Raw genomic sequence first — 17,152 nt, forward strand, 5'->3', positions numbered from 1 at the left:
TTTTTTTCCTTGCTCTTTATTTACATCAATTAACTATATTACATATTTATCTTTAACATGTTAATCTGTTATTAACGTTAATGACTAGAAGAGTTATTAATAGTATAGAATCTAGAGCCAGACTGCCTGGGTTCAGATCCTATCTCCACTGTATAAATGGTATGTAACTGTGGTACTTTTCTTCTTGCTGTCTCGATTACTCACTTGTAAAGTGAGGATTAGAGTAATACCTGCCTCAGGGTTATTGGGAAGATTAGGCGTTAATTCATATAAAGGTCTTAGAACAGTGCCAGGTAAATGGTAAATGTGAGCATTGTTATCATTTTTGTTGAACTTGAACTAACCCTATATTATCATATACTACTATTATGAATAAAAAGCATAGTTATAAAGTTTAAATAATATTCATAAGGAGATAAAGCTAGTAATTGCTCTAACCAAGATTCAAACTTAGGTTATCCCCATCTTCCTTCCATATTCATAATGGAATTTAATATTTATTTTAGGAGTAAAGTCAAGTTTTATTATTGTATTATATTGACTTTGTAAGTGATTTAGGTAGAATTTCATCTTTTTCTCTGCTTTGGACCAGTTTAAGTAGCATAGAAACTAACTCTCAAATGTTTGATAAAATAGTGTTTATAGATGATCTGGGCTACATCATAATTCTTTTGGAGGAAATTCTACAGTCTTTAAAATTTTTCTCAGAGCCAGGTCAAAGAGTCTTAATCTACACTTAGGGAACCAATGTTTTGTAAACACGTATTTTGTGTAAATAATTGAGCTGGATATTGCTGGATAAAAATATAGGAATAAAATACCAATCTGAAGGAGTTTACCAGTTAAGGGTTAAATGAGACTGGTTCAAAAAAGAGCATATTAAGAAAGTATGGCAAGAAATTAAGGTAATGAAAGGAGACTATACTTAATTCCTGGGAAGGATGATCCCTGTGGGTTAGAGTGATCTCATACACCGTATGGAGGAGGTGGGGCTTGAAGTAGGCTTTTAAGAGTAGCTAAGATTAAATAGTAAGAGAAGGGGAAGGGGATATATCCATCTGATTTATCTGAAAGCAAGATTTCAGAGCTCATATATTGGGAAATTTTGAAATGCCTTGATCTGTCTTTTACCCTTTTTACTTGTCATAAGGAGCTACGTAGTGCAGAGCAGTGAGAATAGACTTTGAAGCTACACTGAGGTGAGCTTAAGCAAATCCCTCAGTAACTCTGAACCTCAGGTTTCATATTTATAGAATAAGTATAAGGAACCTCACCTCATGCTGCAGCAGTGTGGGACAAATGGGATAAAAGATGTGAAAGTGCTTAACAAAGGTAGCTAGCAGTCTAGTTGTTACATTTCTTTTTGTGTTACTATGGGCAGTGTTGTCAGTCAAAATGGCAATATTAGTTGTGGCAAATCAAAACTTTTTTAAATCCCTTCTGCAATCTCCCAATGTGCATTGACGTATTAACACTCATCACTCTACCTATAAACCATGTGGAACTACTTCTCATTTCCAGATCTGCCATATTCATTCATGATATGTTCATTCACTAACCTTTTACATAGGCTATTCCCAATGCTTGGAATGACCTTTTCCCCTTCTCTTCTTTTTACTTGGAAAGCTCTTATCTTTATTCCAAGGCTCAAGTCCAGTGTAATGTCTCCTATGAGGGATCTCCTAGACAAAATTTGTGTCCTGTTTCTCTGGGGTAAATATTTATCACATGGTATTTGGTTCAAATACCATAGCATTTGAACAGATCTTTTCTTACACTGAGAGGCCTTGGCTACAGCTTATTTAAACTTTGCATCTTCTGCTATTGTCAATTAACAGTACATGGCTTATAGCAGATGCTAATAATGTTAGCTGCATGTACACATATGAATGAATCCCCAAACCAAGACTTGCAGATATCTGATTCCACCACATCCACTGCAGGGCAAAACCAAAAATGAATCTCTAGAACACCTTTTGACAGCAAAGTTGTTATTTTATACTCTTTCATTGGACACTCCCACTTTTTTGTTGTTATAGCTGGTAAAATCACGTTGAAGCATTTATCCGCTACTGAGTGTATTCAAGAGGATAGTTTATAATCTCTAGAAGCTACAAGGAGAAAGCTGGTGATCTGAGAAAACTCTACCCGGAAAGACTGTAGACACTACAATATTTAGTTACCCAAAAGAGACATTCACAATGAAATTTAAATCTGAGAGGAGTAGCTTATTCAGGGAAAGTAGGAAGACTATATTCTTATGGAGAAATGAGGACGTGAACTATTTTCAATTTCATAGCAACTGGAAAAACAGTTTATAAACCAAAAGATCCAAACCATTTGCCACAGCTGAAAATAAAATCAACTAAAAATAAGTATTTGATTGTCATTTCGATATCTTTAATGCCCTGAGATTTCAATCTCTTAATTTTTACGTAGTTTAGGAAGTGACCGAGATGTCTCTGACTGTATTAATTTCATTGTTTAATAAGTATTATCGGTCATCTATGTGCCATGCATAGTGCTGGAAACAGTAGACATGTATTTGATAGAAGAGTCAAGATTAAAAAAAGAACAAGATCTACTTCTTCCCCTAAAACTCCTAGTAACCATGGGTTCTCTGGCCCCTAGTCAGTTCTCACCTTGAAAAATTCCTGGGAGAACTGAAGGATTATTCAGACAAGCGTTGCAAATAAATTTGAGGGAGCAGCAGGTTTCTAGAGAAGCTGTTAGAGAAGAGGCATACTCTTTCGTTAAAGGTAGAATGAAATGTTACTTCCTTCTGATTTGATAATATTGGTCACAGAGGTGTTTAAAATTTCGTTATGATGTTGGTTTCTGTGTTTATTTTTTCTTCTTTCTGCTGTGATCATGTATGGAGAGAAGAATGAGGAAAAAAGAGAAAATGGTTAAAAAAATTTTAAGCTGATTCAGAGGCTAGAAAAATGAGCCAAGTTTGTCCTTTTACTTTATTTTTAACAATGGATATGGCAAATAGGCCATACGTGTCTGAACTAGAATGATGCTGATGGTGGTTCCAGTCAAATTAACTATTCATGGTCCCTCCTGTGTACCAGGTCCACCAGAGGAATCAAAGATGAGGATGACACAATTCTTGCCCATGGACAGTCTGACATCTTGCAAAATAAATAAGACTGGGATACAAATGGGAAAATCAACTAAGTACTGTAAGAAAGGTGCAAAGTGCTGTTGGGTTAGTAAGTAAGGGGGATAACATATGCCATTTGGGATGATGCAAGAAAGGTGCCATGGAGTTGGTGGCATTTTAAATGGACATTGATAAATTAGGTAATATTTTTGGTGGTAGAAGGGAGCTTTATCACTTCAGAAGTCCCACTCTTATTCCACATCTCTACTGCCACCATAATTATGAACCTTTTTTGGAGAGCAGCTAATAATTTGGCTGGAGTATAGTATATGTTTAGGCGGTTGGTGGTTAGCTGAGCAGAAGCAGGAAAGGTACCAGGGAGATTTATGGTTCCAGGCAGGACAATCTGCATTTTAATATTCAGTGGGAGACTCTTTGAAGTTCTGAGCAGAGTATTGCAATAAATGCACATGAGCTTCGTTGGTTGTAATCTGGCAGCTTAGAACTATGTGAACTCATTTTCAGTTGTAGAGGAGATAGCAGTGGACAGATTGTTGCAATTGTTCAGTTATGATGTAATGAAACCATAGAATGAGCAAGGTCAAGGGATTCAGGTGAAGAGTTCTTAGACTCAACACCAAAAGATGATCCATGAAATGAAAAATTGATAAATTGGACCTCACTAAATTTTCAAACTTTTGCTCTGTGAAAGATCTGTTAAGAGGATGAAAAGACAAACTACAGAATGAGAGAAAATATTTGCAAACCACATATCTGATAAATGACCAGTATCTAGAATATATGAATAACTTTCAAAACTCAATAGTGAAAAACAAAAGCCATCTAATTTAAAAACATGTAAAAGACATAAACAGGAATTCCCTAAAGAGGATATACAGATGGTAAATAAGCACATTAAAATATGTTCAGCACAATTAGCCATCAAGGAAGTGCAAATTAAACCCACAATGAGATATCACTATACAACTATATCTACAGCAAAAATAATGACAACCCAAAATGTTATCAAGGATGTGGAGAAAATGATTCATTTGTCCATTGTTAATGGGAATATTAAATAGAACAGTCACTCTGGAAAAGAATTTGGTAGTTCCTTGTAAAACTATATGTGCAATTACCATCCTTCTAAAAGTTCAGGAAAATTCACATAAAGGTGAGCAATAGAAAAGTATTGAGGTCAAACCCCAGACAGAGTTACTATTAGAAAAAAGGTAGTAGTGGGCAGAATAACATCCCTACCAATAATGAAAGCATGCTAGAAAGACATGCTCCAAAAATATGTCTGTAAGATCAATTAGCAAAACAAATTAAGAAAATTATATAGAACGTAAAAAAAAATAACCTAAATCAGGATTAGAAAAATTTAGAAATGAAGTGATAGAATTCAAGAAATTAGAAACAAAATAGTTAAAATAATTTTAGAAATGAAGGCTAAACTAGAAGGAACAAGAACATACATCAAATGAAGGAGAAAAGATGGAAAGTTTTAAAAGGTAAAAGGAAGTATAAAAAAGATAAAAAAGATTCAAAAGAAAGTTACAAACATTAAAGATAAAGAAGATCCAACACACACATAATAGTCTCTGAAGGAGATATCGGAGCAAAGAAACAACAAATACTAAAATAATAATCGTGAAAATTTTGCTGAAATAAATTGAAAATACACATTGAAAATATAAACTTTATTCCTGAAAATAGTGACCTACAATGACCAGCATAAGATTTCTGGTAAAAATTATTGGCCTTTAAAGAAAGAGAAAAAAATCTTTTGGATATCTAGACAACAGTAGTTAGTATATTACTTGTAAGAGAAATAAAATTAGAATATTATTAGACTTTTTGACAGTAATGCTATGTGCTAGAAGAGAATGGAGTAACATATTAAAGATCCCCAGGGGGAAAAAAAAAAAAGATGAGCCAAGAATTTTATATACAGGAAAACTGACCTTCAGAAATAAAAAGACAAAGAGTTATTGGCATGGAAAAATTCAGAGAATATTGTTCCCATGACCCTTCCTAAGGAATCTACTAAACAATTTGTTTCGATGAGCCCTTCTTAAGATTCTGCTAGAGAACGACTTTAGACAACTGAAATGAGTAGGGAGACATGTCCTCAGGACTGGTGGTGAGCACTAAATAGTTATTAAATGAGAGCCAAAAAGAGACAGTATAACTGTGTAACGACTGTGATTGGGCAGTGTAGACTTAGTATAATTGCAAAACAAAGTTTAGAGGAAGGGGATAGCATTCGAAAAAAAAACCCAACAAACTCAAAATCAAACCAAACCAAAATGATAAAATAAGCAGACAACTGTTATTCTAAGACTAATATCTTAAAAGCCCCGTTTCCATCTTTCTCTCACAATATGGCTTCTACCACAATTCTCAACACTAAAACTTCCTCTAATTCCCTTTTGTCCTTTTCCTGCTTATCTTCCCAGTTTCTTCATTTCTCTTGTGCTATTAAATCGGTCCCTTTCAAACTGAATCAATCCATTTTCAGTTTTTCTTCACTACCATTACTCCAGTAAGCAAAAGCCTAGAATCTAATCTTTCAAATAGAAAATTTTCACCAAGTAGAAGAGAGGAAGAAGCTCTGAATGTATCATATATTACTATTTTATCATATCTCATAGGAAATTATGTTATTATGATCAGTATTGATGCCTAATTTTAATATTAGATATCTTAGAGTTCCATAATCTTGTCCTTTTTTCTTCACACTCATTTTCTGTGGTTAAATGTGTCAAAAATAATAACTGTACAGTTGTCTGTATACTTCATTCCATCTATATATGTGCTGCCTAAACAATCATTTTAGTTATTTTTTCCTAGGAAACACATTTCTTTTTTTTTTTTCATTCTCCAAAAGTTTATTGAGCATCTACTATAAACCAGACAATGTGCTTGAAAGATGCTGTTAATAAGACGAAGTAGCTCCTTAACCCAAGGGACTTAGAGACAAGTGTTAAAGGAAAATATTAAATCAAATAATCCTATAAATAAATCATCACAGACTGTGATTCATGCTGTGAAAGAAAAGTTATGACAAGCTGTGAGAGGGGACTTGATATGTTCTCAGACAGTAGGTGAGCAAACATTTCTTAAGTAGACTAATTTTCTATTTCTAGATAGGAAAATATTAAAAGAGTCACTTAGCAAAGACTTGGCATAAATGCCATATTATTAGGTCATGAGTGCTCTTTTGTCCAGGAATTTGTTCTAGACCAGGCCTGATATATAACATTCTTGGTCAATTAGTGTAGCTTTCCTGTGGAGATTGAATTTCTTTATTTGCATAGGCTGAAAGGAGAGGAATATGTATGTGGAGAAGAAGAGAATTATTTGTTAATAAAGATGAGGACAATTCTCTTGACCTTACCTCGTGGCATTTTCCACGTTTTCTTGTCTGCACTTGTAAAATGGGTAGATTCTGGATTTTCTTTGTGCTTTTGGAAGTTTTGTCAGATGAGGCTGAGTTAGTGAATAGAGCAAGGTATCTGGATTTGACATCATTGTGATTTTCCTTGAGAGTCCTCCGGGAGAACGAGTGGCTTTCCCTCAAGGAGGGAATAACAAGGCTCTGGGCTTTCCTAAAGCTGACTAAACTTTGTGCACATGAACTTATTCTGCTTATTTCCCTGCTGCCCTCAGCAGATCTGGCCTTGCTCTTTGAAGAAGTAGCAAGGAGTGTCACTGATGAGAGCCAAGTTCAAAAGCACAATGATAGTAAATACACAGAAGCAGCCAACCTTCTGTGCCACTGCAGAGATGAAATGTTTGGCAGGGGAGTCAGAATGTTCTGGAACTGTATCAAGTTATTATTTCTATAATAATTAGAATAAATAAAACTTTCTATCAAGTTATTATTACTAGTAATAATAGATAGATAAATGCCCTGCACCTTAGTACAGTGTACATTGGAAATGATCTCTACGCCACCCCTACTTTTCATCAATGTACTAGCATTTCCTGGTCTTGGATTTATATGTGTTCCTTAGCAATTTTTTAAAATCATATTTCTTCATTTTTCTAATATAAGTTCTTTAAATTTAAAAAGACACATTTCTAGGTTGACAATACACTCTCCCCTAAAATAGCGGCACTTTTATCTTGCTCATATTCATTAACAGAAATCATTTAAAGTGTTTTATGTACTAACATAGTCCAAGGACAGGACAGGTAATCACAAGAAGTTATTACATTAGCAAACAAAAGACATAAGAAAACATTCATTTCCATGAATGGTTTAAAATTTGAGAATTAATATAATGATCATATTGAAAGCAGCAATTCCTAAATGAATATTTTTGAATGAATGAAAAACCAATTAATATCTAATAAATGAAAAAACTTAAAGAATAGTAAAACCCACCAAGAATGAGAATGTGGCAAAATATGTAAGTGATGGTAGTATGCTTTTTGTTTGATTGCTTTTTAACCAAATGAATAGCTTTTTTGTTTTTCCTCATTATAAGAATAAGTAGTCACACAGGAAATTCAAACAAGGCAGAACTTTATAAAGGAAAAAGTAAAAATGACCCCAAATCTCCCTATCCAGAGGAAACCACTGAGAACATTTTGGTGTATATCTTTTTAAACAGCTTTCTACGAAGATAAACATAATATCAAATAGCTACAATAATATACGTGCTGTTCTGCTACTTGAACATGGAGGTATGGTATTTGATTTAACCAACCGTATATAAAAGTGATAGACTCTTAGCTTTACATTTTTTTGCCTCTAGTAAACACCTCTAAGATGCATATCCGTGAATATACATCCATTCACACTTGATAAAACACATCCTGAAAGAAATTATTATGAGTAGAATGTCTAGCAAAGAGTACATAGACTTTACATTTTAAACCATATGAACAGAATACGTTCCAGGAATATACAAATTTACATTCCCAATGATAGCCGCTCACTGTTTATTCACATCCGTTCCAATAGTTGATATTGGCAACATATATTTAAAAATTTTTGATGAGAGAAAAATTTAGATCTCATTTTTATTATTTTTTTTATATTACTGAGATTCATTGTTTTTTCACATTTCTTTTGCTATTGAAATTTTTCAAGTCACCAATGGCTTACTGATCTCTCTCTCTCTCTTTTTTTTTTTTAAGATATAATGTGATACTTTGAATAAGTCCAGATAAAATTTTCATGATTGTCTCTCCATGGACCATATTTAATGATGTTGTCTTACTAACTTTTTAATAAGGATGCTTGTTTCTTTTTATTTTTTAGAGCTAATCGTATATTGGGGATATTGTCCTTGTTATGTATGTTAAAAACATTTTCCTAGCTTACCATTGCTTTTCAATTTTGTTAAAAGTGTTTAAAAATTTTTTTGCCGTAGGTAGATTTTAAACTTTGAAGTAGATACCGTACTGTCTGGATTTTATGACATGCTTAAAAAGACTTTCCTCACCCATGTTTAAACAGAGGATGGCAGGGTGATGAAGAAAAAAAAGATGTATACCTCGGTAGGCGTTTTGCAGTTTATGAAAGTAGGAAAAACAGCAACTCAATTTATACCCTAATTTCTGGATTTTATGACATGCTTAAAAAGACTTTCCTCACCCATGTTTAAACAGAGGATGGCAGGGTGATGAAGAAAAAAAGATGTATACCTCGGTAGGCGTTTTGCAGTTTATGAAAGTAGGAAAAACAGCAACTCAATTTATACCCTAATTAAATCACACACACACACACACACACACACACACACACACACACACACACACGCACACACACACACACACACACACGCGCGCGCGCACACAAATATCTGAGTTTATCAGGTTAAGGAGAATTGAATCGTAAATTTTGAAGTTTTTTTATCTATTCTGGGATGGTATGCAGTTAGTACACAAATAAATGCCTTCACTGATTCAAAAAATATTAAGTATCAGGTACTGTGTTAAGTTTTAATTTAGAGAAAAAAAGATAATGATCCCCAAAATAAAGTAAAATTGTCCCTGCTCACAGAGAGCTCACAGGATATAATAGTTATGTATGCATAAGGAACCGAAGAAGGCTAGGATCCTTCTTCCTTCTTCATTCTATCTTATTTTGCTTCAAAACCATAAAAGAAACAATTGGTAAAAGCTAAAAATCCTGATTTCTTGAAAAAAAATTTCTTATGATTTTAAGAAAACATATTGTTTAAAAGAGCCCCAAACTTCCTCCTTTTGCATCTAAATTCATGGCTGCCTCCCTGCAAGGAGACATTGATGCCTCCGAGACACTGACTGGGCCGTAATAACTAAACCTGTAATCATGTTTGATGCCAGGAAAATGTTTTCAAAACATCTGCACTGTTTAACTAGCCAAAACATTTTGTGGAAAATATCTGTGAATGCTTCTATCAGAAGACACTCTACTCGTTCATTCGAAGTAAAGGTTGAAAATATTTGATCATCTTATCTCTTTGTGTGTGTGTTTTGAATGCGTGTGCATGAATGTGCATATGCCCATGTATAAGTGTAATTTTATATACAATTACGTTTTTAGTTTCAATTTAATACACTCACCGTATTTGATTTTGTAAGAGAGACTGGAGGACATTAAAGATAGGTCCTAAGATCTACTTTATAATGAGAGAAAAAATAATAGCCTCTTATTGTTTTAACAGGATTTTAGAAGTCATTTAAACTTTATTCAGTCTTAAAAAAAGCCTGTGCAATAAACATCAATATTTTCATTTTACACCGTGAAAACATGTGACTCTGTGTTGAATAGGTAATTGAAGTTCCTCTGTTAGTATCAAAGATGACAGCAAAACCTAAGTTCATTGCTTTCTCTACCACACTTCAGGTGCCCCAGTGGTAAAGGCCTGTCTATAACCTGTAAAAGGAGGATCAGTGAATTAGTACCCAGCTATGTGTGGATGAATCTAATGAGACCCTAGCCACTTACCATGGGCCCTGCTTATAGAAACGGCTCCCTTTTTAACACGCTTGTCCGCACAGTGTGGTAGGAGCAACATGAGCTTCGAAGTCAAATTCAGTTCTGGGTTTCAATTCCAGTTCTGCATATTTGGACATATTTGGACCTAGACACTCTGCCTTGTCTTCATCTAGAAACATTGGCAGTGATAATACTTACAATGGAGATTTTTATGATATCTCTGTCACATAGTAGGTACTCAAGAATCACCCATAGGGACATTACCTGGACTCTCCTAGGATGGCATCAAGAATTACAAAATGATTTGGGGACTATAAGTGTTGTGGTCCCTAGACTTAAAGGCAAGAGCCAATAAGTGCCAGTTTTGAGCCTGTTAACCCACCTGCAAAGAACTGATATTTGGACATAGATTCATCTCTTTTTTATCTTTGATCCTCATATTCTCATATGTCCCAGGAGGCATTGTATTAAGAAAAAAGAAATGGGTAGCCTAGAGAACATGAAAAAAACGTAGGAATGGTTCTTTTTACAATGCTCAGAATGGATTTTTCTAATCCTTTTTTTTTTCACCCTTTATAGCTGATGGCGTCTGTATCTTTAAATGCTTACTCAACAGAGACACTGAATGTTGCCGTGTGGGGAAGGAGTCCATCTTGATTACTCTGGGGTACAACAGTGCTCTGCTGAAGTTCGAGTCTTACGCGGGTAAGTTTTGTGGTTGTCATGACTCTCTGTCTTTTCCAATGATGGATCTCCTGATTAGTGGACTTTTTACTGTTACTGATTGGTTGGCTTTCAGCAGCATGTTTCCTGATGTGAATTTCTGTCGATTAATAAAATGATTTAAAACTGGTTCTTGTGCTAGAGAACAATCAGCCTTTTCCTAGACTACGAGGGCATTTTAATTCTTAGCCCTTCGCTTCTCAGGAGAGGTCACCAAGGATTGTCCAGATCTCCACCACTGTTACTGATTCTCCTTGAAGATTAGGTTCTTGGCAGAAATGTGATTTTAGGTTTCAGTGTCAGTTAGAATGATTTCATTCTGTTTCTGTTTTTGAATCATTTGTCAAACATTTTTAGACTCTGGCAACAGATGTCAAGCAGTAGGGAGGTAAACTAACGTGTCAGTTAAAAGTATTTTAAGAAAGGACTAAAAAGCACGCAGGAAGATTTCCAGCCCGATAAAGAAAATTAGGGCTAACAGTATCCTGGGTCTTCCTTTGATGGTTGATCATCATTTCTTTAACTTCGATATAAATTGTTCTATCTTACTTATAGTATTAATCTAGACAATGCAAAGTATTAGCAATGGTACAGATTCTCTTCTGGGTAGCCAAAATGTCTAAAGTTGTTTTTTTATTGGTAACTTTTTGGGATAAAGAAGTTAACTTGATTTCTTGTTTCTAAACTTACTCAGAGTGAGGAAGTTGTTTTTATCATATACCTGTTCATCTATTCTTCCTTCTATTTATCTTTCAGTCCATCTTATTTTTATGATGCACTTCAGAGTAAATTATAATAACTAGCACATTTCACCGCTACATACTTCTGTCTGCATTTCAGTAACTAAAACTCAAAATTTGTTTATGCTTCTCAGTTTTTCTTTTGTGGTTAAATTTACATACATTAAAATGCACAAGTCTTCAAGAATACCAGCATTCCTAAGAGTTACCTTTTGCCCTTCACAGTCACTCCTGTCTCCCATCCTTCCAGAAATAATCAGTTTTTATTTTTGCCCTATAGATTAGCTTTGTTTTTTCTAGGACTTTCTACAAATAAAATCATTCAGTATATAATCTCTTTAATAAGGTCACTCAGCATGTTTCAAGGTTCATCCATGTTGTTACAGGTATTAGAAGTTTGTTCTTTTTTATTACTAACTAATAGTCACAATTCGTTTATCCATTCTCATTTTGATGGACACGGAAACTATTTCCAGGTTTTGGCTATGGTCAAGAAGATGGCTATAAATATTCTCCTACCAGCTGTTTTGTATACATATATTGTTTTTGCTTTTTTGATGCATACCTAAGAGTAAAACTTGTGGGTCATAGAATAAGTGTATGCTTAGTTTTATAAGAAATAGCCAGATTTTTTTCCAAAGTCACTGTACCATTTTATATTCCCATCAATAATAGATGAGAGTTCTGGTTATACCACATCTTTGCCAACATTTGGTCTTTCAGTCTTTTCATTTTCTGCCATCTGGTGGTCTCATAGTGGTTTTAGTTTACATTTTATGATGACTAATGATGTTAAGCACTTTTTTATGTATTTATGAATTCAAACTGTTTGCCTGTAACTAATTGATTGTTTATCTATGGGGTCATTATTCTTTATGTAGGATTCCAGGCATGTATCAGATATGTAAGTTATGGATGTTATCACCTAGTTTGTAGCTTTTTTATTCATTCCATAATTATATCTTATGTTAAGCAAAAATTTTTAAATTTGATAAAATCTAGTTTATCATTTTTTTTCTTTTTCTGTTTATTGCATTCTGTGTCCTGCCCTCGAATAGCGAATAATTTATCCTGGATTTCCTTCTAGAAGTTTTATAGCTTATATTTTTGGTATACAGTCCATCTTAATTATTTTTATATAGTGTGAGGTATGAGGCCAAAGATTATATTTAGACCATATGGATAGACAGTTATTCTAACCCTGTTTGTTGAAAAGACTTTTGCAAGTCAAATGACTCTATATAGACTTGTTCTATTTTGGAGCTCTCTTTTCTGTTCGATTGATTATCCTTATGACAGTGTCTATTACATTGTCTGAATTACCTTTAAAGTAATGTTTAAGTCTGATAGTTTAAATCTTCCAACTTTGTTTTTTATCAAGATTGTTTTAGATGGTCTTCGTGCTTTCCTTTTATAATTGTTAGTTTCTACAAAAGTACTTAGTCAAATTGTGATTGGGATTGACCAATTCAAGGAGAATTGCAATTTAACAATATTAAGTCTTTCAGTCATTGAAGATAGCTCATACTATATCACAAGGGACCATTATTAAAATTTCAGAAATTTGAAAGCTTGAAATTAGTGAAGATGGGAGAATTTACGCCCCAGAAATTGATGAACTCCACAGGCACCTCTTTAGTGGGGAATCAGCTGTTAAATATTTATGAACATGCCATTGCTTCCAGTCCAGGAATAGGGTATTTCTCTCCATTTATTTAGGCCTTTAATTTTCCCCAGAAATGTTTTATTATTTTTAATGTAGAGGTCCTATACAACTTTTGACAAATTTATCTCTAATTTTGTTTTTCAATCTATTATAAATAAAAATTTGAAAACACAAATTCTTAATATTAATCTTGGATACTGTCACCTTTTAAATTCACATAATAGTTCTGGTAGTGTAATGTGTCATTTAAGGATGTTATTTCCTTATTGATTTTCTGTTTGGATGATCTGTCCATATCCGATAGTGGGGTATTTAGGTCCCCTACTACAATAGTGTTTTGGTCTGTTTCTCCCTTTAGTTCTGTTAGTAATTGCTTTACATATTTCAGGGCTCCCTGAAAGGGAGCATAGATATTAATAAGTGTTATGTCTTCCTGGTGCATGATTCCCTTTATCATTATGAAGTGTCCCTCAGTATCTTTCTTTACCTTTTTATTTTGAAGTCTATTTGTACCGCTACTCCTGCTTTTCTCAGAATGCCATTCGCTTGAAATATCATTTTCTCCCCTTTCAATTTGAGTCTATATTTGTATTTGGAGCTGAAATGTGTCTCCTGGAGGCAGCATGTGATTGGGTTTTGGTTTTTGATCCATTCTGCAACTCTGCGCCTTTTTATTGGTGAGTTCAGTCCATTTACATTTAGGGCGATTATTGAAATATGAGGTCTTCTTATAGCCATTTTATCTTTTACTTTCTGGTAGCTCTGTGTTTCCATTGCTTCCTTATCCTTGTGTTTCTGTTTTCTTTATTTTGGTTGGCTTTTTGTGGGTTCTGCCTCTGATTCTTGTTTTATGTTACATACTTCAGTTCTGAATCTTCTGTGTGTGGTTACCATTATGAATATGTAAAGGATAGTTATATATATACAGTCATCCATTTTCTTCTGCGCATGCCTTATCTCCATTCCCCTTTGCGAATTTAGATCTTTGAATCTCCCCTTTTCTGTCATTGTTATCTCAATTTGTCCCTATGTATGCTGAATGTTCATTACTATCTTGTTATAACAATCCTCTTCTTATTATTTAAGCTTATAATGCCCTGTTCTTAGTAAGGGTTGCACTCCTCTGCTTCTATTTGCCTAATAATTACTTCACTCCTAATTATGTTTTTTTGTGTGTTTGTTTTGTTTTGTTTTGCTATTTTGTTTTAGGTGAGCTGACCCCTTTCAGTATTTCCTGTAGTGTAGACCTCATAGTGGAGAATTTCCTCAATTTTTGTATGTCTGGAGAGGTCTTAATTTCTTCTTCATATCTAAAGGAGAGTTTAGCAGGATACATTTTTCTAGGCTGGTAGTTCCTTTCACTTAATAGTTTAAATATTCAATTTCATTCCTTTCTGGCTTATAAGGTTTATGCTGAGAAGTCCGAGGATAATCTAATGGGTTTTCTTTTATAAGTTACCATTTTCTTCGCCCTGAGAATTCTGTCTTTGTCATTGATTTTAAATAACTTTAATACAATGTGTTTTGGTGAAAGCCTTTTTGGGTTGAGATAATTGGGTGTTCTGTTGACTTCTTGAATTCCAAGCTCCAGCTCATTCCTTAGATTTGGGAAATTCTCATCAATTATTTGTCTGAAAATGCTTTCTAGTCCCTGCTCCTTTTCCTCACCTTCGATAATACCCATTATTCTTGTGTTTCCTCTCCTGGTGGTATCAGCTAGTTCTTGAATTTCTCTTTCATTATTTATCATTCTTCAGTTTCTCTCTTCTTCCTTCTGATTTATTTCTAGATTTCTGTCTTCAATATCACTGATCTTTTCCTCCATTTGGTTGACTCTATTTCCCAATCTTGTTATTTCATTTTTCAACTCTTGCAATGTGTGTGTGTTTTTTTTAATCTCCAGAAGACCTATTCTGTTCTTTTGAGGGTTGCAGCCTCCTTTTTCTGCTCATCTAGTTGGTTTTTCAATTCCTGAAATTGTTGATATGACTCATCTCAGAATTCACCGAGTTTTTTCAGAAGTACCAATTTGAATTCTCTGTCATTGAAATTGCATATTTCTATGGATGCAAACTTATTTTCTAGAGATTTTTCTCTTTCTTTCTGAGATGCCTTGTCACCTTGGCTGTTCGTTGTGTTTAATGGAATATTTCTCTGCCTGGGCGTTAATGGAAGTGTATTCTGCTTTTTTTCCAGAAAGATTTATCATATAAAGTTCTCTCTTTAGCCTGTTTCAAAGAAAGCGCTTTTCTTTTGGTTTCCAGTAGGTGGCGTTTAAGCCTCTTGGATCACTGCTTTATATAAAGCCTTAAAAATGCCTTTTTATTTTCTGATAGATATTTAATCATGCTCTCATACTCTCAGTTTCATACCCTCAGTTTTAGTCCCTGTCAGTGTAAGCAACAGTTTCAGTAGTGTTTGCTCAGATTCCCCTGGGGCTCCGTGATGATTGGTCTTGGAGGATATGGGGAAGGGGCCCTCTGGGTTGGGAGTTAGGGGTTGCGGCTCAGCCTCGGTTTTGCAAGCACGGCCAGTAAAAATCAACTGTTGTTTTTCTGCTGACCTGCTTCTCTACCTTCTGCCCTGATGACTGGGCCCCGCTGTCAGCCGTGTGGAGCTCCCAGCACTCCCAGGCAAGGCTGCTCAGGGAAGTCACCTCACCTTCTCCCCTTCCCCTCCTCCTACAGGGAGCTCTGGCTGCGGGAGGCAGCTTCTTTATTTCTCCCAGTCCACCACTCGACACCCAGGGTTCTGACCTGTGGTAGCTCTTATGTGCAGATCCCACGATCAGAAGTGCTGGTGTGCAGTTTGGGTATTTTGTTGAGTTTTAGATGTTCAGCTTATTGTTGTTTCAATGGAAGAAATCTGGGGATATCTCTCACTCCGCCATGTTTCCAAAGCTAACTCATTTTTACCTTTTAGTATAGTCATTTAACCTGTTGCTCATCTAATATACCATTGGGAAAATTTAACTGGATCATCTTACTGATGAGGGAACTGAGATTCCAAGAAAATCAGTCACTTTCTCAAGGTATATAACTGATAATTAAATGACCAAGGATTCCAATCCAGAGCTGCTTGACTCCAAAGCTCACATACTCTTTCCAAACCACCACACAAACTCCCTGGTGACATGCATTTAGTTTTAAGAAAGAAAGAAGCCAGTGAAAGAACAAGGAAGTATTGTGCAGTTAGAAGATTGAATGGAAAACCTTTTTTCTAACGTGTTCACACTTAGTGCTCAAGGAAGCCATACTGGCTAACTCTGCATAGAGTGCATATTTCCACGATATCCATGTTTCAAGCTAGAGGATACTATTAAGAGTTGGTAACAAAAGCCTGAACAGACCTGGTAATTTTATGTTATATAGGGCTCTCAAATTGGGCTGCATTCATTTTGTGGGAAAAAACTTTTCTTTGAGTCTTTAAGTTGTAGTGAAATGGAAATTTTGAGATTCTAATTAGCAAAGACCAAAGATATTGGAATGCATTTCACTCCTTATCACATCCAGTGGCCAGACAGTTTTAATGTACTACCTGCACTGCTTCCAGCCTTCTACATGAAGGAGAGAATATTAAATTGCTTGGATAGTCTATTAAATCCAGAACCAACATGGCTCGGTGTTGGGGGCCAATGACAGGAGTCTATTGATCCTACACAAAGGCCTCTGTAAGTAATATCGGATGACTTATCTGACAAGGAGAGAGAGTGAACTGACCCTTTTTATTACATTCCTTGATACAGAGATTTTGGGCTCAGTAATCAAATCTGGAATCAATTCTAAATTGCCTAATTTAGAATACAAATGACTAATAGTCTCTTTCACTTATTTATACTAATCAAAAAAGCAAGAAGGCAAATTTCTAAATAGGAAGCCCAGAGGTGAGACTAATTCTGATTTCATGAATTCTTCATTGGTTCAGTGTATAACCTGTATTTCAGGAATGGGCAGAAAGACTTTGGCCCACCT

General features: G+C 34.8%; 1 protein-coding gene across 1 annotated transcript in view; it reads left to right on the forward strand.

The window, feature by feature from the left end:
* The window catches only part of LOC105303195 (histone-arginine methyltransferase CARM1-like), a 150,213-nt gene that overhangs the window by 2,624 nt on the left and 130,437 nt on the right, over window positions 1–17,152 (forward strand). Inside the window, exon 2 of the mRNA XM_011376678.1 lies at window positions 10,632–10,757. Coding sequence (XP_011374980.1) covers window positions 10,632–10,757 — 126 coding nt within the window. The remainder of the gene's footprint in view (window positions 1–10,631; window positions 10,758–17,152) is intronic.

Source organism: Pteropus vampyrus, unplaced genomic scaffold, assembly GCF_000151845.1.
Source record: "Pteropus vampyrus isolate Shadow unplaced genomic scaffold, Pvam_2.0 Scaffold301, whole genome shotgun sequence".
In the NCBI taxonomy this organism is placed as follows: domain Eukaryota; kingdom Metazoa; phylum Chordata; class Mammalia; order Chiroptera; family Pteropodidae; genus Pteropus; species Pteropus vampyrus.